This window comes from Borostomias antarcticus (genome assembly GCF_949987555.1).
Source record: "Borostomias antarcticus genome assembly, chromosome: 7".
Classification (NCBI taxonomy): Eukaryota; Metazoa; Chordata; class Actinopteri; order Stomiiformes; family Stomiidae; genus Borostomias; species Borostomias antarcticus.
In genome coordinates, this window is record NC_140240.1 from 5,261,907 (window position 1) to 5,288,810 (window position 26,904).

The following is a 26,904-nucleotide window of genomic DNA, read 5'->3' on the forward strand; positions in this document are numbered from 1 at the left end:
GTCTTCCGGAATGAGACCTGACCTGACGGCTGAAGCAACGACATTTGCTACTTTAACTGTTAAACGCGAGTTTAATACATCCATGTGGTCAAACGTCGCTTTCAGATCCACAATCGCTTGGAAGGTAGTGCTAACTACTTGTTCCTTCCCCTTTTGTTACTAATATGTGGCTATCTAGCTAAGCTTACTCAAGGAAACAACACTGAATGTTGTCGACATAGCACTAGCCAGCTAAGTGCTTATCCTAGGCTAACGTAAGCTACGCTAGCTATTGTTGTGTATTTATTTGTTTCTGCACGTTTACTTAAGCATTGGTTAAAAGCGCTAGCTGCTTGTTTAGAAAGGACATGCACTTATGATTTCTGATGACTAGTAGTCCTCTTGACTAACCGTTACACGTTACGTTGAAAGTCGCGTTGGGTAAAAGCGTCTTTTGAATTACTGTAATACTGTAATAATGCTGTGCTAGCTACGCGTATCCATTATATAGCTAGATAGCGAGCCGACATCCGCTAACTAATCTTGCTAATACGTCTAAAATGGACTCCATGTTGATGTTTCTTATGATTAATATCTCAAGCCAGTATGTTGAGTGGAGGTATTGTTCAAGCTAGTAACGTTAACTTGGCTAGCGTTAGCTAATACTCTGCTCACTAAGTTAGCAAGATTCAACGCTGAAACTAAATGCCATTTTTTTGTTATATGAAGTTCTAGCGACCAAATTTGAAATCCATGCCAACACAGAGGCCCAGCAAGAATGAAATAGCCTAGCCAACTAACCCATAACTTAATATTTCATCCAGATGTTACATGTAAACTAACCTGTGAATACTCCTCCATGTACAGGCCATGGGTTACATTAAGTGATCTTGGAAGAGTGGACTGCTGGAAGGACTGCTGGAAAACTCCACTAAACAAGAGCTTGAGGAGGAAGAAATGGAGGAAAATGGCGAGGGGAGCAAACAAATGGATGAACTTGTAGAGGAGATGAAGACCCCTGAGATTCCATCTCCACCTGAAGCCTTGGCTCCCTCAGACAGACTTGATACTCAGCATGATGCCACAACAATCCCCATGGAATCAGAAAGAGATTCAGGGAGAGCTCTCGAAGAGCCTTCTGTAGATTGGTTTGAGCCCCTGGAGGAGGACAATGATGAGCATGATGTACTGAACTGGGACGTCTCCAGGAACGGCAGAAGAGAGGCAGAGGAGGAGAGCGTGGCAGGAGAGAGCGAAAGGAGCGGTAGTGTAGCAGGCAGTGAAAGGAACGGCAGAAGGACCAGCTTCATGCATGCATTTGTGTATGTTGACCGACTTTGGACATTTTCAGTGCCTTTGCACATTACACTGCCTGATAATAATGTGGGTAGGAGTTTTTTAAATATCTGCAAAATATATCAAAGGTCATAGGCACTAAAGTAAATGGAGGAAGAAGAATGTAGATTAAGTGCAGTCTTTATTGATTCATGGCTATGAAAAATATAAAAAAGCCAACATATTTCGACCTTGCGGTCTTCATCAAGGCAAACTAAACATGAGTTACCACAATGACTTACCACAACCCATTAATATAGGCTATCAATCCTGCATCCAGGTGTATGCAATGAGGTAAAGCAGGTAGCCAATAAGCTGCTAGGACATATACAATTATCAAAAACAAAGAAGATAAGTAAATGTGGCAAAAAACAAAACCATCAGAACTGGAAACTAGATTATCCAATGGCTAGACGTTTCACGCATATTCATAACAATAATGACAATTTAGAGGCATTAGAACATATCAGAGCATTAACGAGGGGTGGTGATAGGATCCGGAGACTGAACCAACGTGAAACATACTGGATCCATCAACTGGATGTCCTTAATCTTCCTTGTTTGAGAGAGGATATTGAATTTTCATGTTTCCTATGAGTTTTTTTGAGTGTGACTCTGATTACTAACAGTGCTCAGTTCTTCTTCCTCCATTTACTATTGAGTGCCTGGAACCTTTGATATATTTTTGCAGCTGTTTATTTCCCAAAACCCCAAGAGCACCACGTATTTCTGACTACACTGCCAGGTGGAATCTAATTTTTCAAAATCTGTCTGGCTATTCAGATTTGGTCTTTTGTAGAGCAGATATTTAGTTTTGTTCTAATCATGCAGTGTCAGTAGAAAGTTTAGCTCATTCCAAAAAAATTATTGAATCAAAAACCCTTATAACCTACGTCAATTATGTTAACCACATAAAATTGCAAGCCATATTTAACACAAGACCCAAATGCCCTTTTAAGAATGGTTTAATTATTGTTGTTTAATTGAATAGTGTTAACATGTTTAATTGAATAGTGTCATGGTGATGCATACTCCCTGACAGATTAGAGCAAGACTGCAAACTGTGGGAGTTCACAAACTTTGACTGTCTTTTTCTCTTTTTCACATTTATTTCTTGTCAGGCATAAAAGGAAAAGACGACACCCTAACGATGGATGGGAGGACTGGTCCATACTTGGAGAGGGGTGGAAAAGGAAAGTGGTTGTTCGTCGTTCAGGTACCAGTGTGGGCCAGGAAGACGTTTATTATATGAGGTAAGAAAAACAACACTCAGGCACTACTTTAAAGCCTACTTCATTTAGACCAAGGGTAGTTACACCTACCCAAAGGCTAATCTTTCAACGGTCAAATGGACCGCACACCCATGTTGTTGTGCCTTTTTTTTTCTTGAAGATGTGCCTGCTTTGTGAGGAATGAGGGTAAGGGTGAAACCCCTCAAGCATCTTGGCCTACAGTACATGCTCCTTTGCGTTTGAGGTTCTTCCCACAGTGCCGGCACACTTTCACCCTGTTCTACCCTCTTTTCTGTAAAACCTCTGAGCTTCCCATCTGTCTCAATAAAATGAACATTTAGGAGGGTGGACATTCTGCTGTCCATTAAGAAAAATAAATAAATAACAAAACCGTATACTTTATGAGAAAAATTGTGAGAAAATAGTAGGTCTATGGCAAGGAGCCGTTATGTTTCTCTCTATAGTGTTAGCGGTTAGCCTCTTTAAAACAGCATATAGGACAGCGACCTGGGCGGCATCCGTGTTTAATTGTGTAGCTGTCAATCTGTGGATTTATTGTCATAGTAAATTACAAAGAAACAATCTTTCAGTAAATTTGTTGTTATATGCCTACCCAGCTGGCATTTCAACGTTGATTCACGGGTGATTCAACGTCATGTGACTGTGGATCAACGTTGGATTAGGTTTTGATTTTGAAAGGTGAATTAACGTTGATATCGCAACGTTGTTCCAACATCTTACTCTTCAACATGGGTCAATTAAGGTCTTACAATCACTGTTGAATATGTGTTGAATTTGAAAGGTGAATCAACTTTGAAATCCCAACTTTGTTTCAACGGCTTACTTTTCAACATGGGTAAATTAAGGTATTTGAGTCAACTTTGCATCACTGTTGAAACTGCAACTTTGTTTCAACTTCTTACTTTTCAATCATGTAGCCACGGAGAACAAAGGCGTGAACTTTTTACAATTTTATTTTATATTAGAATCAAAGATGCAAATGCAGGCCTACAACAGCAGTGAATGGGGTTGCAACACTGACAACTGTACAAATAGCAACAACATCAATCCAACAATAATGTGAACAATAAGTGTTTGTGGCACTGGCATGCACACACACACAAACACATTTTATGACATACCTCTATACAGCAATGCTACAGAAAAAGGCATTCACAGTCAATCTGCCGGCTGGTAACAGTTTTCAGTTTTCTAAACATACAACCTCTGCAGCACAATACGACCCAGGATGTAGCCTATGTTAAAACACGAAAGCAAAACCAACTTGGTTAGCAAGCTAAACAATATATTAACCTTACAATCTACAAGTAGCGGCAAAGTTGGACAACAAGGGAATGACTGTCACATTGCTCAGCTTGTATATAAGTAGATACTAGCTACGTCCAGCTAGTGCGAGACAAACATTACACACGATGCACAGGGGCGGCTGTAGCTCAGTTGGTAGAGCGGGTCGTTCAATGATCGAAGGGTCAGTGGTTCGAGTCCCAGCTCCGACTGTCCACATGTCGAAGTGTCCTTGAGCAAGACACCTAACCCCAAATTGCTCCCAATGAGCAGGTTAGCACCTTGCATGGCAGCTACAGCCATTGGTGTGTGAGTGTGTGTGTGAATGGGTGAATGAGAGGCCATTGTAAAGCGCTTTGAGTGCCGCTAAGGTGGAAAAGCGCTATATAAGAGCAGTCCATTTACCATTTACCGCACCAAAATTTCCAAAGAAACTACGGTGTCCATAATAGGACATCCTCGGATGTCCACGAAAGGAAATTCGAATCTCATTCTTTGTGCAAGCGCAAAATAAGGATTTGTGACCAATAAAATTTATTTATTGCAAAGATATATATAAAGCAAAACATTTTTACCCATATTGTGCATTAAAGGGCTATAAGGCAGGTTGAAGACATCATGTTGACGTTGTACATCAAAGTACAGATCTTCAACAGAATTTCAATGTTGATTTCTAAGTATTTTATCAACCTTTTTCAACCATTGAGCATTCAATATTGTTTCAAGGTTGAAACGACGACATTAATCCAACTATATTTCAAAGTTGAAGGTCGGTCGTGTGCCAGCCGGGTATAGTTCACACAATGTACCTCATGTCGTAGTGTACCTAATGCAGTAGCATAACCTCATGCAGTAGCGTTCACTCAATGTACCTCATGCAGTAGTGCCCACGACATGTCGTAGCATGCTGTAGGCGCTACTTTCGTGTTAGAATTCTATTATTGATTAGGAAGCGAAAGGAGCCGAATCAAAATGGATTCTCGGTCGACATTGTCAACTGCTTTTGGCGGCTGCCAACACGGCGCCAGCGTATGGGCTTTCATAGAAAACAATGGGAGCTTAATAATTGCTACTTTAAAGTGGCAATCTTGAGGATTTTCATATAAATAAATATCTGTTTCGTCGCTACCGATCGCCGATTGAGATAACCGTGATGATTCAGGCTAAATCCCTATTCATGAAAGCCTTTCCATTTGTAGCATTGCCAAGTTTTGTGAATTGAGTGTCTGTGGTGACATCCCCACACATTATTCATTAGCAGCGTTGACGTGGCTGGTGGCTTGTATTTGGTTTTGAAATTAACTCTGAAAAAAAACTCACAAGACACTGATTTGTTTCAAAATTAACTCCTACAATTACTGCTTATTGCCGAAAGGTGGCGCCAAAGACACTGAAACTGAAATCCTTGAGCTTGCCACTAATGTTTAATTTGCAGCTTTCATAAATAGAAATGTGCAGTGTGGCTGTCCATTTAACTCACTCTTGATGCCATTGTGTGGATGTAGACCAATTGGATTATTTTCAAGTTCTATGTTGAATAGAACACTTAAATATATAATGTGCACAGTAACAGAATTATGAACTAAATGTTAATGTGTATTACTTACACCTGTGTTCATGTGTTCTACAGTCCAAAGAATGAACGTGTGAGAAGCAGAGTCGAACTTGCCAAAGTCGCAGATATAGACTTGTCAAGGTTCGAGTTCAAAAAGGGAATCTTTTTGAAATCAGATGTCCCATTTCGTGGGCGAAGGAAGGTAATGAAATACCATGTTCTTCAGATTAAAATCCCTCCAACCCTCCTCCAGCCCTCCAAAATATCTTCTAACAATGCTGAATTTGTCTTTTGGAATGCATGATGTTAGAAACAGAGGGACTGCTCTCCTTCCTCTGAGTCCAGCTGGATGGACAGAGGAGAACGTGCAGACAGTCCGGACTTCCATCACAGACTGTCAGTCTCCAGAGTCAGCCAGCCCAACCACAAGAGCCTGACCCGTCAGGGTCACAGCCCCACAGGAACCCTAAGCAGAGACCCCGAGTCCGCTCTGGCCCCTATAAGTCCTGCCTCGGAAGACGGAGTAAAGGACAGTCTAACGTCATCCGTCAATGGGAAGACTGCATCAGATGTCCGTCTTTGGTGAGTAGGACTCCCAGCATTCAGCCATTCCTACTCTTATCACAAATGAGCCAAATTCTATTTTAGGTAATTAAATATTGTTATGTTGTAAAATGTTCAACCAAAGAGGAGTGTCAGGAAGTGGTTCTATTACTGTTTCAGCACCAAGTGTGGCAGTTCCTACATGACAAAGGGGTCTGAAAAACAGAGGAAGAAATCATGTTGCCCCAAATGCAGAGGTATATTACAGTATCAACACGAAATGTTCAATGCATGTAAAAAAAAAAACTTGAAAAAAAATAAAGAAATGACATCATGAATGATATTGACGATTGCTCCATATGCTGATCAAGGTGTTGATTAGGTTGACTAATCCCCCCCCCCCCCCCCATTTTTTTTTTTAGCCAAGAAGCCAGTCGACAATAGACACATCGTCTTCAGGAAGGTAATCTGACATCAGAATTTTTCGCTCATCACCCCTTTTTATGTTTGATGATCATTGTTATTAATGATGATAGTGGTAGTCTTTGGAGTTCATTGGAATTCTCACAGCTTTCTTCTTCCTGATGTTGCAGTGGATCCCTTGTGGTCAGTGTGTGGCTTGCCATACCACAGCAGATTGTGGGATGTGTGCCAGCTGCAAAAATGGGACTGACTCAAACAAACCTGTCCGATGCCGGAAACGCAAATGCATATGCCCCATCCGTAAGGTACTGACTGACTTAAAATGTAAAGAAACGTTCTTATTACAGTCTATATGTACTTTGCTTAACTATGTTTATTCTGTTTTCCAGAACAAACAAGATGGTCCCAGATGGGTTGATTCTACGGATAGAAAGGTGATTGACCTATAAATGGTGGTTTGTCTTTCACTTTTTGATATAAAGCTTTAGAGATGTGTTAGGAAATGTAGGTAATCAATATGGCTAATGAGGTTTTAATCCTCTCACTCATCTGTTCTAAAGGTAATAAGTAAGTACAATCTCCCAAGCTGGTCATGTACTTTGTACTAAGCTTTATTTTAAATACAATATTGACTTGTTTCACAGAATGAGTCCCAAACTTAAATATTTTTCATTTATTCTACAGCATGAGGCTGTGGAATCACATGTAGAGGAATCACAGGTAATTGTATATCTTCTTTCTCTGCCTTAAAAGGATAGATCACACAAAGTGCACATCAAACAATTTTTATGACATTGAAAAACAAAAATATAGCATCACACATGTCGTCAGGAAACTAAAAAATAAATGCCCATTGACATCAGGACAGCAGAGTTGCTGCCCATCTTTCGCCGCAGGCTCAAAACTCACCTCTTCAAGAAGTACTACCACGATCCTCCTAAGCACCTATTGTATTTTTAGTTTGCTATTCTTGCACTTTGCCTTCAGCACTAGATTATGCTCTTAGACACTTGTTTTAGAAAGGAGATGCACTTGTGAGTTCTGGCAAGAAGTAGCACATTTGCTTTTTCTACGTAAAATGCAATTATTGTAAGTCGCTTTGGATAAAGGTATCAGCTAAATGACACTAATGTAAATATCCTTCATTGTTTCTGCAGAGCTACATCCATCAAAATAGCGAGACTGAAGACTACCCCCTGTATGTCGATGTTGATGGTGATGATGAGGATTTTGATGGCGATAATGATGACGATTATGAGGTGAGCTGAGTGGATTGTGTTTACCGAACTCTCACACTGTGTGTGTGTCGTAAATAGCGTATTAAGCCAGCCAAACAAATAGAAAGATAATGTATGTGAACAGTATGTGTATTCCCCCTACCATTGTCCTCTCTGAGAGGTGGATGTGAGTACTGCTTTCTCCTCTGTCCATCTATTGATCTTGTGCACATAACCAACCCCAACACACACACTCCCAGCACTAGCCAGTAGCCTCGAGACCATCCTGATCTCGTAAGCTCACATTCTCTCTCTGCAGATCAGTCTAACGTTAACGCAGCCATAAGTAATGTTAATCAGTGGTAATGTTATATCAGCCATAACTGAAGTTATAGCTGAAATAGACTTAAAGGAGTAGTAAAGGGAAACTGCTTGTTTAGCCCTGTTTTAAGGTTACTTATGATCATATACAATGGTTCAGATCAAAACATTGACAAAACTAGCACTTTTGAGAAAGTCTGATAATTGCTCTACCACCGTTTTGGTCATACAATGGATGTGGGTGGGAACTGTGAAAAATCATTAAAAAAACATGTTAAACTCTCAATTTCAAAGACCAGAAACTCACCGAGGTGTTAGTTGGCGTTCTGACATATAATTCGCCATAAAGTAAGATTCTAGTTAATCTGGAAAGGCTTTTTTAAATATTTAACATAGAACAATTTAGTCGCAGCACATACGTGTGTAAACTTCCGCAAACTAGGTAGCCTAGCAACATAAACAATAACAATAGCTACCGTAAGTAGTTCCGCTTCCTGAATTCCCTCTGCGGATTGATTTACATATCTACAACGGTCGCGTCAATACAAGTCAATGGATTTCATAAAATGATCAATAAAACCCTACAGGATTCATACTTTGCGGCGAATTTGATGTCAGAACACCAACGGACACCAATTACTCCCTCGGTGAGCTTCAGTGAGTCATGAGGGGACATAGGTGATGAGAACCCTCAGTTGACTATTGGATGGATGGATGGTGTCTGATGTACTGTACAGAGTCACAGTTGTAGCTGTCTTTTGTATTTGGCTCTGCGCTGTGAAGCCTGTATCTATAAGCGTCGAGTGCCCCCTGCTGGCATTCTCTGTCCTCATTCCTCCCTGCTGCTGCTCTTGGGGGATTTTCTGCTGAAATGTTTTGGACACACTAGCTTCTAACAATTGGCACAATTTATTTTTAATCATACTTCAAATAAATGTTTGTACTACTAGTATAATGTGTTGTTTTTCAGACATGGGTAAAGAAACGTAAGCGGCGCTCATGTGGGAAGTGTGAAGCTTGTCTTAGTAGGAGGGACTGTGGCACGTGTGATTTCTGCATTGACAAGCCCAAGTTTGGAGGCAGCAATAAGAAGAGACAGAAGTGTCGCTTGCGTCAGTGCCAGAGACAAGCAATGGTGAGAATCAAAGTCTTTACCAATTATGCAAACATCAGGGCTTCTTTCATGCTGGTGTTTGTTGTCTGTGTTTATGTTGCCGTCTATGGTGCTTTTGAACAGCCTCCTAACAATGCTTCCAATGGCGCTCTTATGTGTATGTATGTGTTTGACAGAGACACTTATTGCCCTGGCAGTTTGGTCTAGGTGAATTTGACACCCAAGATGGGATGAGGAAGTTTGGCAGGCCTAGACCTCATTACACGTACAGCCGCAATACAGCTCAAAGGAAAAGAAAACAATTTGACCAGGAGTTGACTGATGATGAAGAGGAAAAGGATCGTTTCAAAGCAACAGTTGAGTGGCCAATACCGTATATTGTGCCTTCTTGTGCCTTGTGCTGCCCGTTTGTGCTTTTTTTGTGCCAACTGTGCCTTTGTTGATATCTATCTGACTTTGATCGCTTGACTGGTCGATTGTTTGGTTGAAATTGTCTTGTCCGACCAATATTCTTTTGGTCAAGCAATCGCAAGGCTTATACTTAGCTGAAAGCTAGTAAGCTTCTACTTTGTTAGACAAAAATACATAGCACTAATAAATTAGACGGGCAAAACGGGAGCATTTGAATTACCTAAACACGGAACATCATTTCATAGTTCAGAGTGTGATTGTAGGATTGCCGAGTGCTGGGCTCTCTTCCCTACCCGTGCTCAGTCACTCTGGCACCGTCCACTCTCTCTCCCGCTAGCAAAGTTGCCTATTTTTTCCTAATTATACGGTTCATATTAAGAGATATGTCATGCCATGTCAAACATCCCCGTTTGCATAACTTTGTATTGGCTGTAATATTTTTTGCAGAAGGCACTTTTTCATAACTGACAAAAAGAAGCCCAAAGCCGACAAGAAAGTCTGTTGTGCATTCTTACAAGTTGAAAATATATATTGTTTTAATCTTTTTTATTCTCATTGTTTTTGGTTCTTTTTATTTAAGATCAAAACCTTAAAGGGGTAGTTCAGAATTTTGGACATAGAGCCTCATTTATGACTTACCCATAATGGGTGCGTTTCCCAGTTAAAATCGTTCGTAGGGAGTTAAGATCTCTCCAAAGAAGAGGCCAACTAAGACGGAGCCTTAAGTTAGTAGTGTTTCTCAGACGCGTTCTTACTGCCTTCTTAGGACAGCACTAAAGAAGGCAGTTAAGAAGCTTCTTAACCAGAGCTGTCCACCACATTGGTGCTGAAAACAAATCAATTGATGCCAGGCTAATCGATTGTTCCACATGAAGTTTTGATGTAAGAGGTGGCGTCCTACTCACCCCATCAATAAAATAACGCTAAAAATGAACACGCGGGTAAATGAGGCGCCCGAACGCGATTATAATACTAATTGCGGGCTGAATCCACACATCTTCCATTCCCCTGCTGTTCTGCCTACCTATTCTACTGTATGTAGGATAGCGTTATGTTCCATTAATTTGCAATGTGTATGTAATGTGCTAAACAAATTAAATAGCCTTGCTCTCATTGCCCATTACAAATATGAAACACCAGTGACAGGCCTATTGTGGTTCCCCCACAAAAGTGCCATTGCAGCATAATGTCTGAAAACATCAAATAGCGACCGATAACTAGCAGTCATGGTATCTCATGTGTGACTGGGAAACGCCTTGATATAGACTAGCAGGTGAAGCCTCCCTTGATTAGTTACCAGCCGAGTTCAATTACATGTGTCAGTTGCCTGATGCCTGTAAATTGTCCCTGGGTTGGACAGTGGCTATATTGTTGATGTGCGCTGGGGCATTGGTTGGGTGTGTGCATTTGATGGTGATGAACTACTGTATCTCATACTGTATATGCTTGCAGATGTAGGATGGCTGCAGAATAATCATGGTCATGATGTTAAACTTTATTCAACTTTATTTATTTCAGACATGGACTGCAGCTCAAATTGCTTTATATACAGAGTATAAAACAAGCGGTAAAGTAGGAGACAGTAGGGCTTTATATATACCAAATAGCAAGAAAAACTACAGAGCAGCAAAAAAGGAATTAATTCTGATTAGAGGGAAATACGGTAAAACATTTAAAACACATGGAACCATATTAGATACAGTAGTGAGATTTTCAAGTTTTCCCTCATTTTAAATACTAAAGGGGTAGGGGTGCATGAAACAAAGAAAAAGGGGTAACACACAATAAGGACGAACAGTGCGCACTGTATTAATATAGACTAGCAGGCTTGACGCTTTGATCTGCAAGCGTTTGTTCACTAAGAAGGGTGTTGAGTGCGCTCCAGCCCATTCTTACAACTCCTTCTTAGCGAAAGATCATTTTAGGCTAAGAAGCAATCTCAGAAACCCGTTTGCTTCTTACGGGAGGCCTAAGAATGATCTTAAGAAGCACTTGGCGCTAAGTTCTTCTTAAATGAATATGGGAAACCCGGTCAATGTTGTTGATTGAAGGAGCACATTTTCAGCCTGTCCATGCTGTCTCTTTTTCTGGCATTAGCGGCATGCAAATGCTAGCGCAATGCAGCAGAAACGGCTAGCTTTCAAAGGAAACTCACTTAAACACTCCACAGTGCACACAACTCAAATGTCAAAAACTCATTTGAGTTTTTACACCATCATTTTTGAAGTCCAACTATTGTTGAACACATTCGTTTGTTCTGACCTATTTGGCTCTCTCTGTAAATTGGGAGGCGGAGCGATACTTAACTAGCCGACACTTTTGTCTTCACAACAAGGAACAGAAGAGTAGACAATTATCTTACTATCAACACAACACATTGAAATGGCCATGTTCGAAAGGGATACGTCTGACTGATGAGTAGTTTAGTTTATCTGGCGATCCTTACTTTGCCGATAATGCCCGAATGAGAGACGGCATGGAATCAACTGAAAATGTTGTCCATCAATCAACAACATTATAGGTATGGGTTGGCACATAGACAAAATCCCTCAAAAACATCAAACACTCTTGTGTTCAAAGACAGGAAACTCACAGAGTGGTCACTGGTGTCCGTTGATGTTCTGGCAAAAAACACCACAAAGTTTGCTTCCATTTGGGTTTTATTGATCATATTATATATCCATTGATTTGTATTGACAACAAAGCCAGAGATGTTTAGATTCATCCGCATTTTTATTTTGATCAACAAACACTTCTACCTAACATTATCAATAAAATACCAGGCTTCTCGACTTGTTTTTGTTGTTGTGTAGACCTATGACCCAGAAGAGGCTCTTCTTCTATGGTAGCCTCCAAACTCAGTCAAGTTCAAGTGGAAGTTTACAAATGTATGTACTGCAAGTGGAAATAGTTATATAATAAATTATATTTAAAACCGGATCAGAAGCATACTTTTTTGTCTTTTTTTTTTTTGTCTATGCACCTATGGATCCACTAAGTGTGTTAGCGGCGAAGGGCTACATCTCGAGAGTGCACCGTTTGACGAAACGTTGATGTTGGCTGTTGTATATGATCGTAAATAACGCTTTAACATGGCTTATAATGCTAAATTCCGAACTTGTCCTTTAAATTATGTTATGGAAGTGCATGCAGTTTAAGGTATTTAAATAATTTGGATGGATGTAGGCTATTAGGCCCGGAAAATGGGATCATGTAGCCTAGTCTGGCGCAAACGTTGGTGTGCAAGCGGCATACCATACTATAAGCAGGTCTACATAAAAAAGACTAAATTAGCCTATATTTTAATAAAATAGTAAAATAAAATAAAGAATAACTTATGCAGAACAGGGAGTTACTTGTTAGTTACTAAGGAATACAAAAGAAAAATCTGCCTAATTTGAAAATGTAAGCTTCGGAGAAAAAAAGAGAGAAAAGAAAAAAGACATTCGTTTGGTTGGGAAAAAATTATGCCCGTCAGTCGACCAAAATTTTCTTTGGTTGAGAACCTAATATCTGTCTATCTGGGTTGCAGAGCAAGGAAATTATATTTCATTCGAGAGGTTTTTTTTCCAGATATACGTATATATCTGTTTTGAACTGGAAGTGACTAAACTGGTTTTGTTGCTCTAATAGGGACATCGTTCTCAGCCTGCCATCAGGAGCAAGCCCATTTATGGAATGAACCTCCAACCATCTGTCCAGGTTTGAATCAAACTTATCTGGTTTAGACCTCAACAAGATCTGCCACTGTTACATTAACATACATTTGTTCTAATTTGTTTTGGTTTATCCCAATTGATAGATGGATCAAAGCGGTGTGGACAATGTCAGAAGCAACGGTTTTCTTGCCAGTGCCCCCAGTATCAGCAACAATTACAACACTTCAGTTGTGAGTCACAATTCTCACTTCCAGCACACTCTACCCCTATACCTCTATCTAGACCCTCTCAAGCTTGACCTGTTTCATTATTGTATCAGAGATTGACAATGCTAATACTTTGGCCTGTGGCTACAGGCTACTAGCTCAAAGGTGTTTACCTTTGAACAAGGCTCCATTTTCACTTTGGTACAGTGACAGGACGATTCCATCCTGCTGTCGTTAAACAGTTCATGATATGTCAGCCCCCAACAAGAGATGTCATTATGGTGCTTACTGTACTGTTGTAGTAAAGTTTATTCTTTCTCAATTTCTAACAGTTTGAGACAAGCAATATATGAAAATGCACCCTTCCCATCCCAGGTACCCTGTGTGCCACCGAGCGTGTGTAGAGGAGCAACACAGAGCAAGCATAAAGATGTAGAATTGCACTCAAGAGATGCAGATGAAGAAGACGAGGTTGCCACACCAATGGTATGTAGGACCGGTTAGCCACTGCCCTGTTGCATACAGAAGCCAGACTTTGAACGAATGTACTTTGACCAATATGATGTTTTCAAACTGCCCCTGCCCTGAAAGACAATCGCCTTAAGCCCGCGGTATACTTACTTTTAACTACATGTACAAAAGATGGCTACCATGCGTCTCCTGCGCAAGTTGTTCATGATTTGCATTATCATGTTATGTGAGAACACTGACTGTTATTGGCCGGGTTTCCCGAACGAGTTAAGAAGCACTTAACTCCAAAGTACTTCTTAACTCCCATACAAAAGGTTGCTTAAGAAGGGTTCCTTAAGAAGGTTCTTTATCAGGAAACCCGGCCATTTTCATTCTTGAGTATTCTGCATTTGGTTTACCCACTTCATGAAATCTTACCATATAGATTTTAGTTTTGTTTCTTAGTCAACCATCCGATCCCATCTGTTATTATTCTCAACCTCACCTTTAGTTCATCTAAAACAATGAACCCTTTGAAATGCAACCTCAAAACAAGCCACCATGATAGTCCCAACTCAAGCAGCAATAGTAGAAAAGCAAGATAAAGTCCATTCGTTCTGAACCACAACAATTTTTTTTACCATGCCATATTTCACTAGATCCATGTGCCCGATAACTAGATTGATCGCTTTTAGCAAACTTACCGCAAATTTCTTCCCCTTTGCTCTTTCCTGTAGATCACTCAGATCTTCAGTTTGGCTGAAACCTCTGTCGGGAATGGGGGCAACATGGACATGGAGCTGCTGAAGCTGCTGGAGTCCACTCGGACAACTGCGTTGCCCACCCTTTGGTATGCCATCATGAAGGAGGGCCCGCAGATGCTGCTGGTGCAGTGCAGCAAGAAATCCACAATGACAGACACCGTGGTGCAGATCAGCCCAGGCCTCGGCTATCAGATCGCTGTACAGGGCCAGCCTCTGCTCCAAACCCACCGGCTGTACGAGGATCACGCCCCCCACATGACCTCTGTGACCACAGTGGTGAATCTGCTGTTGGATCTGGAGGAGAGGTACAGGGTATGCCAGGGGGTACCTAATACAGCGCTACCTTCTAGCAAGGAACCATTCATCTTTGAGCGAGCATCAACTTGTGACTTTCTGATTCTTAAAGACGAAGACTGTTGTAGAAAATGTAAAGCGTTAGGTTGGGTTTTTTGAAAGGTTCTTATTGTAGTGGAGCATTGGTATGACAACATTGATCAATTGAGACTTAACAGGAGAATCCCACAGTGGAGGACAGTAACTCTTTGGTCTCCCAAGAGAAACTCAGCAGATTTCATACTGTATGTTCACACAATGTCTGTTTTTAGGGAGAGTTCGTACATTCACACATTTACCTCTGCAATTAATTGTTGGTCCACCAAAGGCTTTGTTTTTTCAATATTTTGGCCATGTTTTTCAATGTTTCTTTGGGAAGGTGGCCTTTTCTAGTGAAAGATTTTCTAATTGTAGGCTCTATTCTATTGTAAATTGTGTGAATGGGATATTTGTGTATATTTTCTTTTCTTTTCCCTTTCTTTTGAAAATGGATTGTTTCTGTCTTTAAAATAAATTCAAGTCCAAGTTATTTTATATGTCATATGTATACGGGTACCATGTACAATTAAAAATTGAGTGGGAGTGTGCTTGCTCCTCTGCTTCTCCTCTGAAGTCCACAGTCAGTCCCTTTGTTTTGCTGATGTTCAGAGAGAAGTGGTTGGCCTGACACAACACTGCAAGATCTCTCACGTCTCTGTAGGTCATCTCATTACCGCCTATCCCGGTGGTATCGTCTGCAAACCTGATGATGGTGTTGTAGCTGTGTCTGGCCACGCAGTTATCTGTGAACAGGGAGTACAGCAGGGGGCTGAGGACACAACCCTGGGGGGCTCTTGTGTTGAGAGTTACAGTAGTGTGGAGCAAATGTTGCCCATTCTCATCAACTGGGGTCTCGAAGTCTAGTATCCAGTTGCAGCATGACTTTGCAGAAATGTTTGGATAGACCATTTGTATGCAAATCACTTATTTTCTTTATCTGATTTTACTACTACCACATTGATTGATTGAATTGAACTGATTGACTAACTGATTTAACTCAGTGATGTTTATTGAACAGTGACTGGAAGTCAAGATAGTCCTACACACAATAATAATTATAATTATAATTATAATTATTATGCCTTCTCTCAATACTGCCATAAGAAGTAGCCTACATCCAAATGACTTGCTTGATTTGAATTATGCAGTCTAGATATCTACACCACAATATGCATTACATGCAGGGGTGAAAATTAACTTTTTGGCTCACGGTGAGTCACCTGCCAAGGGGACTAGATGAAAAAATCTACCGGCCAAGTATATATATTTTTCAGATAACCTTCCGAAATCTAATCGCCAAATTGGAAATTTTACCAGCATTTGGCCGGTGGCAAGTGTTAATTTTCAGCCCTGATTACATGCATATAAAGAAGTTTTAAATACCGTAATAGAAGGGTAATTGTCTGTCTTTTTCTGAATTATAGCTTTCCTTTTGTTTTTCTATGGTTATGAGATATTTTGATTGACATCTTGTGCATATGTAGGCTAGAGGCAGGCTACGTCTAATATCTAAGATGAAATTAAAAGGTTGACATTGCCTGTTCTAAACGATTATCATCATCTGGGCTACAGTCTATTTGTACGTTTCCGAAATTAATTAATTTCATGAATAATTGTTTTGCAAAAACATTTGATTTAATAAAATTCTTAGTCTGTTTGGTGTTTATCAAAATCCACGTTATTCTATTAGGTTTTGAGGAACATTGGTGAGTAAAACTACAGCATCAGATTGGGACAGTTTACCATTGGCCTACACAGCTACTACGGGTAGCCTACGAGGTGAATACGCGTTGATGACAGGTCGGATACGGATTGGAAATGGTATACGCAAGGCTAGTGAGATATACGCAAGGGAAATGGTATACGCAAGGCTAGTGAGATATACGCAAGGGAAATGGTATACGCAAGGCTAGTGAGATGTAGGCAAGGCTTCGACGCAAGGGAGGGGAGATCTGTTGACGCGCGAGAAAGGGGTAGCTGATGAATTGCAATTGGTAGGCTATTGGTGTTCATATTGAATTAGAAGAGTACCATCGGGCATTCTGGTCAGTGGTTCATTTGATACAGATGGGATTTTATCCAATAACCTAGGCCTACCTAGGCTGGTGGCTGTGATTTCACCTTGGTTTTGCAATTGAACACAACACGATGGAGACCTCTGCAATCGGGCATGTACTGTGGAAACAGGATTCTAAATAGCCTAACTATGTCGTTTTCGTCTTTAAATACAATTTGGAATGGGCGTGCCATTGAAACAGCGGAAAAAAACTAAAATGCATTTATAGGCTAGTCTAATTGACAGTTTCGTCAATTTGCGATTAAGCCTGGACCTCGCCATCGCCCATTTCAGGCAAGTAGCCGGTATGCACCATCATATTGTAATTATCTAGAGAAATATGTTTTCAAAGTGTGTATTGAAAACACGAGACATAGATGCTTTAATTTTACAGCCCATTTTTACCATCAGATGCGTCTGCAGCACCTATGCAGATCAGTTTGTTTATGCCAGGCTATAGGCTGACGTTTAACCGGGATTAAGTGAATGGGATACTGACGCTTGTCCAATTTTGTCTTTAAATGTCTTTTTATTTACCAATTGTTTATTTTCCCTCAACCCCACAAATTAATTTTATATTAGGCTATTTCAGTTTCCTACTGTTATGCATTTACGTTTCACCTATACCAAGCACATTTTTTTAATAATTTTAGTAGCCTGGTAATGATCAAGTCTTGGACAATCAGTTGCATGTAACATTTATTTCTAAATTGTACAAGTACAATTTAATGTTCAATCATACAGTCCTATGACAAGGCTAGGCTTTATTTGCATATTTTGCTGCATACACTATAGATAGTGAAAACATTCAGGGCCCCATCAATGTTGTGCCATCGTTCCAAGAAATACATTTCTCATCATTGTTATCTTCATCATCATCGGATTGCTTGTTAGTCAAGTTTCCACATAGATCAGCAACACTAGCATAAACACTGATGAACACATTCTTGAACAGGAAGAGCTAGGATCTGAGGGTCTTCTCCGAATGTGTTCTCCTGGACAGCGCCTCAGGGTAATTCACTACTGGTGTAGCTTTAGTCTGCCTGGGAAACCCTGATGTTTTAAGAAGGGGATTTTCCTCATTGTTGCCAAGCATGCACTGGTGCCTTTTGTGTCTGATAGTCTCTTTAACAGTTTACAGGGTTCGTTGAGTTCATTTACCATTGGAGCCAGGGTATCAGTTATAGCAGATGCACGTTCATGTAGAGTGAAGTTTGGAAAGCAACAACTCTCCAATCAAACAATATAAAACAAGACAAAAAGCTTTTGAGAATAGACTATTCAATTGAATTGGCTCACCAATATCAGTGTTTGATCTTTTCTCCTTTCTGTACTCTCTTACTCTCTCATGTTCTCACTATGACGTTGGTGGGATGACCCTGCTCTTCTCCACAGAGTATGCCCCATGGTCTTCATGCAATTATGGAGCATTACATTTCGATTCAAATTAACCATGGAATTGTTTTTTGGCACAGGTGAATACAAACACTGTAATTGTTTGTTACACTAGTGTGACACCAAAACTCCTGTTGCGGTTCTCAGCAACACGGTGACAGAATTTCAGCAGCTGGCACAACATGTCACTCCAATGGTTATAAGCTCAGCTGCCAAGCACACATACAAAGATCACAAGGAGACAAATCCATGCGGCATGAAGAGGGGGACGTTTGGAAAATGGGAACCTGTGAAGCCTACTGTAACACAGAGCCATAGAGATCAGTAGAAAATTCTGCACATTTTGTATCGTTTGAACTCCTTCCAACATCAACAGTGGATTACATGATCTCTACTGTGTAAAGGGGTTTAAATGACTGGGGCATGGAAGAGATTCGGAATACATACAGAAATCCCTTCAGGTGTTCTAGAGAATCGAGAAACAGTAGGCTATAGTAGTAATCCCCATAGTCATTAGAGACACATTCCATTCTTTATTACTCTCTCCTCTCCCAGCCCACCGTGATCCAGGTGGAGAAATCAGCGGATTGTTCTCACCTACAGTATGCACTTGTGTCAGGTCTGTAAGGGCAAGGAAGGGAGAATATTTTCAGAATTGGTATTCTGGACACTTGATTTTGCAAAGGCATGTATTTCAAGCATGTACGGATCCTACAGAGCAAGCAAAATCATATCAGAAAATCACTAGAGCCAGCTGGTGGTGGTGGCTCAGAAGCTAGCTAGTGAGAGGTGGAGCTCAGCAAAGCCATGTGGTCCTCCAGCCTCTAGCAGCATTATCCTATCTTCCTGTTAGAGGCATCCCTCTCCTCCCTGGACAGTTTATCCACAAACAGTTCATCACTAGTAGTTATCAAATACCTGCCTCTTTAATGTGCTGAAAGTCTTCCTCCTTTGTTTTTTCTAAATGTTTGTTGAATTAAACATTTCTAAGAGTGGCCTACTTCTCTGATGTTGTTTGCTTACAATTGTCAGGGTCCAAACAGGAGCAGCTGTGTCAACACTGACTACTCCCAACAACAGGTGTGTGTCCCCTGTCCATTCTGGGTTGCATATGATAGATTTAAGCTGTTCTTAATCAGTTTAATCAGTTTTCTCTGATTGCAGTTTTGTCTTTTTGTCTGAAAATGAAATCGGTAAAATCATGGGGTGTTGTGAAGAAAAGATATGGATCTGGTATTTTAACATTAAATTGGAATGATTCTCAGTTGATCTTTAAAAAGACTAGGCTTTGTTCAGGTCATGGCCAGCTGAAGAGAAGCTGAGTTTAGCTGTAAGAGGTTACTGAGAATTAAGGAGCTTTTTTGCTCTTGATAATTCGACAAAGCTGTCAGCCTATTGACTGCAGTGGTCAATACCCATGCTGTTCTACTGTTGTGAATATTAGGGCATATTATGGAAAGTGTAGGCCTATGTGGTTATAGCTTTTCTGTGTTTGGACATGCTCAAAGAAACAGGCCTACCATGCATCCTTAGCCCTGTGGACCTGAATATTAAACCCCTTTCTGATTTGCATTCTAGCGATGCTCTCACTGCACTGCTCATGTTTTAATCAACATGGTAGCCTACTCAACACCACTATCTCCATATCCATGTATTGTAACACACTCTCACTACCTACATGATATGCTGTCTCCACATCATGATTGCACTATGTTGTAATCTTGCTTTATTTTATCATTGCATACCCTTTGTCCATGCACTACTTTCACTCTTCTTCTCTCTTGGTCATGTCCCCTCCCCCACCCCTCCGTGTTGCTGATCTGCTGATGAAGGGAATCTTCACGTTCCCTCTTCTCCTTCCTTCCTGTCAGCTTCATTCTGGAATGTGTTGTTTTGCTTTGTTCTTCTACCTGCATCTCTGCTGCACACATCTGCAGACCAGATGTAGAAGTTTTACTACCCCTGAATCTCACCGTCAGACCAGCAGGCCTTTTAGGTGTGCAGCACATGAGCCCCAGAGGGTGTCTGTAAGGACTCCTGCTTAGTTAAACCCCACCCTACTCAACCTCCTGTCATGTTTTTGTTGATCATCAATGATGGGTACTATACTGATTTTGGAGGGGGAGATGCTATTCTGCCTCCTTATACTTGTTTTGTTCTCTTGATGTGGAGGGGCACATTCCTTGGCTACATTATGACTCCAGTCACCACCCTTGTCAGCTGAAAGACTGACAACTGTTCCTGCCTGTCTCCCCATCTCTCTTTGTCAACCAGTTCTGTTGGCTCTGATGGGTGAACATTAATTTGGTCAGGGTTAAGGATTTACTTTGATACATGCTTCAATACAAACAGACACCCAGGTCAGGGCAGATACAGTTTAATCTGGAGTTTGATCATTGATTGGACTGATGGGAGATTCACAGAATGAGCTTGACTAGAAGTTGTCTGCAGTGAATCATTACTGTGACAGCTGTTTGTTTAAAAGGCTCCTCCTTGTCTGGCAATGGGAAGTCCCATCCAGCCCATGTAAACTCAATGGAGATGTTCAAGGTGTGCTCCCATATAAACTGAACACATCAATATATTCAAAAGATCAACATTTTAAACAGATTTATTTGTGTTGCAATGGTTAAGAAATAAGTGCATTCAAAGGTATTACTGTATATGGTTTGGCATTCTGTGAGGTGGAATCGAGTGCTCTGTGTGAAGTGATATTTCTGGATGATATTTGAGCAGACCAGGATGTGTAAGTGTTTTATTTTAATCTTGTGATGCTGCCTACACTTATAGAAAATCCTGAAGGTTCTCAAACTCTGTTCTGTTCTCAAAAGAAACAGAAACAGTATTTGGTAGAATGTTTTGAAAACACTGATGATAAAAAAAAAAGCCTAAAATAATCTTGTTTTACATTCATTGCAAGGCTAACCCTATTTCTGTTTACTGTACTCAGTTCTTTTCTGCCAGTTAGTGCTGTGCAATTGAGACATGAAACACACACACACACACACACACACACACACACACACACAGGGGTTTGTTTTCTCCCTGTACATTATTGATGCAGCCTCTCACATCCCTTTTGCTGAATGAATTGGAACCTTGAGTGTTCATTTGTGAAAGTACTGCATCGATTTAATCATTGAATACTGTACATGGAGCTTATCAGGGCTGAGAACAAGTGGTCCAGTCTGTCTGTGGAGTTTCTTATCGTATTGTTACAAAACCACACTGTATGAGTTTATAACTTTAAACATAACTTTAAATCAAAACACATATTTTTGGACAGTTACAGTAATACCTATGTTTTACTTACCTATTACATCCCTAACTAGCACACTTTTGTGTTAATGCGCAATGAATGGATGATAGGTTTGCCTGTGGCCATTGCTAGAGGATTGACTCTGTTACCTTATTGATAAATACATGTTTATTTCCTGTGTTTCAGGATTTTGTGTGACCCCTAAAGAGAGGCACAGTGGCTCCCCCCAGTGGTAGTTGTTATCACCTCAGTGTTGAGAGACAACCCTGCATGTCTTGCTCACTTTAGCTGAAAATGAAAGCCTGGAATCCAAAGTACCACAGAACACATGGCTGACACTTCAAGGTTAGATTCATATATTTTGGGGGGCCACCCTCTATTTTGAATGTGTGAAGGTTGTGTAATTCAGTAAAACCTTTTTCTCAGCAGGTGAGGTTTGGTCTGGGAGTTTGAGTAGCAAGACCCCACCAATCACACCACATGGAGGTGAAAGAGCGCCTTATCACATCCATGGGTTTGGGGGCTCCAAGTGAGTTTCAACACTTTCACTTACTTATTTGAATATGAGCGCAGTTCCAGTCTATTTTTAATGAGAGCACGAGCAACAAAATCACAGCATATGTCTATACAAGCTTTTTCTAGTCAATGAACTGTGGTTTAAGTCTCCTGACAGTTATTGGTGTGAAACTAGAGTGTTCTTCCCTGGAGAGCCGCCAACTGGTGGTGATCCTGTATGTGTGAAGACATTAACAGCTCAATCGTAATCTTATCCAACCCTTGAGTGTCTGTGAACAGACTCCTAGAAATTAACATAGTGCATTCAGTTGACGAGATGCCAATGGTTTACCAAACAATTTTCGCAAGCTACAAAGAACTACCCCAGTAGTGTTAGATTGCATATAAAGTAAGTCACATGTTCAAACATACGTCTCATTAAAGGAGTAGTAAAGGGAAAATGCATGTTTAGCCCTGTTTTAAGGTTACGATCATATACAATGGTTCAGATCAAAACGTTGACAAAACTAGCACTTTTGAGAAAGTCTGATAATTGCTCTACCACCATTTTGGTCATACAATGAATGTGGGTGGGCACCTTGAAAAATCTTTCAAAAACATGTTAAACTCTCGATTTCAAAGAAGCTCACCGAGGGAGTAATTGGTGTCCGTTGGTGTTCTGACATCAAATTCGCCGCAAAGTATGTATCCTGTAGGGTTTTATTGATCATTTTATGAAATCCATTGACTTGTATTGAAGCGACCGTTGTAGATGTGTCGATCAATCCGCAGAGGGGATTCAGGAAGCGGAACTACTTACGGTAGCTATTGTTATTGTTAATGTTGCTAGGCTACCTAGTTTGCGGAAGTTTACAATACGTATGTGCTGCGACTAAATAGTTATATGCTAAATATTTTAAAAAGCCTTTCCAGATGAATTAGAATCTTACTTTATGGCGAATTATATGTCAGAACGCCAACTAACACCTCGGTGAGTTTCTTGTCTTTGAAATTAAGAGTTTAACATGTTTTTTGAATGATTTTTCACGGTGCCCACCCACATCCATTGTACGACCAAAATGGTGGTAGAGCAATTATCAGACTCTCAAAAGTGCTAGTTTTGTCAACGTTTTGATCTGAACCATTGTATATGATCATAAGTAACCTTAAAACAGGGCTAAACATGCATTTTCCCTTAACTACTCCTTTAACAATTTTATGCTTCAGACAAAGACTTTAGTATTTTGTATTTTTTCATAGATCCTCAAGGCTGCCAGGACACACAGCTACATGCAGAGCAGATCTCAGCGCTGCAGGAGAGGAAGCATGTTCTCCAGGCTCTGCTGAGCAGTCGGGTTGGAGAGCTGAGACAAGTCTGTCTGCTGGAGGCGGTCAGTTGGTCCTTTTCATTAATAAGACTTTGGGTAGAAGCTATATCTCCATACACTAAGCTTTGCTTTTGGAAAATGTATACTATATGTGATAGTTGAAAAACAGCAACTAGATGTTTGTGTGAGTCTGGTATCCAAATATTTTTCAATGAAATACAGCTTTTAGGTCCTCTAAACAAGAACCTCAGAGCCCACTCATTTTGGCTCCAAAGATAAAGGAACAATATTTGGCAAAGAAGTCAGAGCTGCGTCTCTCATGGAAATCTTACTGCATATCGATGCTTACTTGATTTCTCCAGAAGCAGAGCCAGAAATACCAGGGAACAGCTTCAATCTTTTCATTGACAGCTGTTTCACACTTTTCTCTTGCTCTCAGCTTTGAATTAGTCTTACTAAACCTTTCAGGTTCTCTGCAGTAGGTTCAGTCATACCATTTAGATTATCTGGATATACTATTCCATTCAGCTAATTCTGAGTATTAATGCTACAACTTTCAAACTATTTATTTCTTAGTCATCAGCATAGTTGATTATTGTCCTGATATTCATTCTAGGACATGTATGTCATTGCCATCAACTGTATAAATAAAGGCAAATGCTTGAGACTAGCAGGAACTTGTTAACTACAGTACAGTACCACATCTGAAGGTTTTTACTTAATTTCAGGACTTGTAACATCATTGGCCCATGAAAACAGTGAAAGCGTTTGTCAAAGGGGAGGAGTTGACTCATTTTGTTACATACATTCCTCTGCAGGAGCTGACGGGAAAGCTCCCACGATCTTTCCCCCTGGAGACAGGAGAGAGAGCTCCGCTGGTACAGCGCAGGGCTGGTCTGGCCCCCAGCTCTAAGGCAGAGGTAAGAGAAGACACTTTGAGCAAACATACTGTAGGAGCAGCATCTTATGTGGAAGGCAGAAGCTTAATGTGTTGTCAACATGTGGCTGCCTATTTTGTCCTGTGCAGGATGAGTCAGGCCAGAAAAGGCAGATGAAAGCCCTTTTCAGTGGAGCTCTGTACAGGCATTCTGAATCGGACAGAAATGTCCCAAACAGCAAGAGGACTGTCCACCGTGGGTGCCACACAGGTACGACCGACATATGCTACAGGAAATGTTTGCATTTAAGTTCTTCATAATATTTCAACAGCAGCTGTTCTGAAATAGGAGAACGAGGATCAGTTATATTTTAATGATTTGAGATGCTCACTGACCTTTGTTAATTGTCTCCTGTGGTGTTGTTTGTTCTTGTCCAGAAGACACTGTGATGTCAGAGAGTACTAGCTCCATGTCAGATTCAACATCTCATGACAATGGTGAGTCAGCAAACCGCAAATACATTCTCAATTACAACGGAATCGGTGTTTGAAGATCACCAAGCTTAGAGCAGCACATCGAGCAGTCCGCGGGATGAAATGCTACTGTTGTGGTGCATACATTCAGTTATCATTCACAGATACTGGATGAGAGGGATGAGATATCCCATTTCTCCTTCAACTCAACATCTGCCTATTTATTTTCACCGCCGTCCGAGTGAGTTACATAAGACAAAGTCCCTTGGTCTCCTTCCCACAGAGGAGTCTTCTCCCAGTGTAGCCGCAGACCACAGATCTCTGTCTCAGCCACGGCTTACCCTGGGGAGTCCAGACCACAGGATCAGCAGGAAACTGTCCCCAGTGGAGATCTACTATGAGATGAGGACACGCCGCAACTCGGTCACCAGCTCTGTTAGGTACTTTTACATTTCATACAGCTTTTTTTGTTTCAAAACTTGCACTTTGATTTTACTTTGATTGTGTATGTGTGTGATCCTTGATATTTTTCTTTTGTCTAATGCTATGCACTCTCTTTTTCTAGCCCTAGTCATTCTCTACCAAGGAGTGCATCTAATGTGGAAGGGAGAAGTGTTCCTGCCACACCCCTCTTGGCTCGAACAGCCCCCATCAGCGTTCATGTCAGGTAATATTTCTCTGCTTCACTGCCTCTTAATGTAGCACATTCATAAATACCCACCCACCATGATGCCACAGAGACTTGTAATGATGATTATGGGATACATTTGTTCACAACATGCAGCTTTTAGACATATGAATCTGTAAATACTACTCTACTATTCTGATAGTTTTGTCAGTTTAATGGTTCACAGAGCTATCGTGTTTCCCCCCCAAAGATTAAAGTTATTTTCTTACAGTACGTGTTCTTCATCTGTCCCTCAGATCTGATGTCTCTGGGGGGATTGCTCTGAAGCAGTGGTCCGGCAGTCTGGATGTACCCCATATTATCCCCCTGGCCCAGGAGGGGTCCTCCTCGGAGCGCCGAGGCTGCCCCTACAGTGCCCGTGCCCGACGTAGCAACAGCTCTGAGGCTCTGCTGGACCGCTCCAGCCTCCCAGAGGACCCCACCCCCAGAAACGGGATGCCCCCTAGAGGAGGACCCTACAAGAGCTCTGAGACCCTCACCGATGGCAAACTGCGGCACATTCACTTGGGCAGCCCAGAGCGACATTTGGAAGGCTCGGTGGAGCAGAGCAAAATGCGCTTGTCAATGGGCGGCAGAGGGGCAGCGGCAGGTTATAATGACCTCCTGATGGATTACATCTGGGGAAAACAACAGAGGATGCATGTTCAGCACCAGCTCTATCAGTCGACAGGCAGGATATGGCAGGATATTTCCTCTCCGCGATCCTCAACAGCTCCTGTGCCCCCTCACACCAACGGCTTCTCCCATTCCCAGGTGCACCTCCCCAGTGCAGCAGGCCCCTATAGCCCCATGGTGATCCGGGGCTGCCAGGCTGAGCCCCGCAGAGTCAAAGTCACCCGGACCAAGTCCTGTGGACCTTTTATCCCCCTGCAGCAGCACCAGCAGGACGCCATCCTGCTGTCGGCCTACGAGTCTCCCCACCCTGCCCCAAGCTCCACCACCTCCATCCCCAACCTACACCCCTATCAGACTGAGCTGTCAGGCCCCTCGTTTAACCGCAGGCCCCCCCAGTTCTCTCTCCCCACCCCGGAGGACTCGACACGGAGCTTGCATAAAGCCCTGGCCCTGGAAGGGCTTAGAGACTGGTACCTGAGGAATGCTCTAGGCTACACTCCTGCCTCCTCAAAGGGCCATGAGGCAGGTGTCTCACGCCTGTCTCACCCGCACCCATTGGCGCACCAGGCCCAATCTATCCAAGGTGATCCACTAAATCTCCATAGGTCTCAGATGCCCCAGTCAGCAAGCTTCCATGGTCACCCACTGCATGGGAGGTGAGTATTTCTCTACTTCACTGATTTATTTGAACTGTTTGTGGTATGTGGTATTGATTTGTATCCTCTCTATGGCAGGTCAATGGAGTTCTCCCTCTACCAGGACCCCCCTCATCCTCCGATTCAAGATGTGACTCAAAAGGAGCCTAGTGCCGACCCAGGGACCTTGGTGTAA

The 26,904-nt window shown here is 41.5% G+C and overlaps 2 protein-coding genes across 4 annotated transcripts; both read left to right on the forward strand.

Moving 5' to 3' along the window:
- Positions 1-16,376, forward strand: mbd1b (methyl-CpG binding domain protein 1b). 3 transcript variants are annotated; one of them, XM_084441152.1, is made up of 17 exons: positions 1-124; positions 847-1,301; positions 2,436-2,567; positions 5,482-5,608; positions 5,717-5,988; positions 6,130-6,206; positions 6,372-6,412; positions 6,543-6,677; positions 6,762-6,806; positions 7,057-7,092; positions 7,530-7,631; positions 8,881-9,045; positions 9,201-9,380; positions 13,069-13,137; positions 13,238-13,324; positions 13,676-13,786; positions 14,488-16,376. In XM_084441152.1, exons 2-17 carry the CDS (start codon positions 937-939, stop codon positions 14,965-14,967), a joined length of 2,424 nt encoding a protein of 807 aa, XP_084297278.1. In that variant the 5' UTR covers positions 1-124; positions 847-936; the 3' UTR covers positions 14,968-16,376. The 3 variants fall into 3 exon arrangements, with proteins under 3 accessions (XP_084297278.1, XP_084297279.1, XP_084297280.1); XM_084441153.1 differs by having other exon boundaries at positions 9,222-9,380; XM_084441154.1 differs by lacking the exon at positions 14,488-16,376 and having other exon boundaries at positions 13,633-13,722.
- A 5,700-nt stretch (positions 16,377-22,076) lies between these two features.
- On the forward strand, positions 22,077-26,904 carry ccdc120b (coiled-coil domain containing 120b; the record flags this gene model as incomplete). The annotated part of the gene is made up of 9 exons (XM_084440527.1): positions 22,077-22,125; positions 23,352-23,482; positions 24,238-24,339; positions 24,447-24,567; positions 24,735-24,794; positions 25,054-25,210; positions 25,336-25,437; positions 25,695-26,729; positions 26,808-26,904. The coding sequence occupies 9 exons, from the start codon at positions 22,077-22,079 to the stop codon at positions 26,902-26,904; spliced, it is 1,854 nt and encodes a 617-aa protein (XP_084296653.1).

What these genes read in the sequence shown, in the direction of transcription:
- mbd1b (XM_084441152.1), top strand. Translation starts at nt 937, where the DNA reads ATGGAGGAAAATGGCGAGGGGAGCAAACAAATGGATGAACTTGTAGAG. An exon ending in CACATGTAGAGGAATCACAG is followed by an intron (nt 7,093 to 7,529) that starts GTAATTGTATAT and finishes TTGTTTCTGCAG; the next exon opens with AGCTACATCCATCAAAATAG. An exon ending in ACAATTACAACACTTCAGTT is followed by an intron (nt 13,325 to 13,675) that starts GTGAGTCACAAT and finishes TTCCCATCCCAG; the next exon opens with GTACCCTGTGTGCCACCGAG.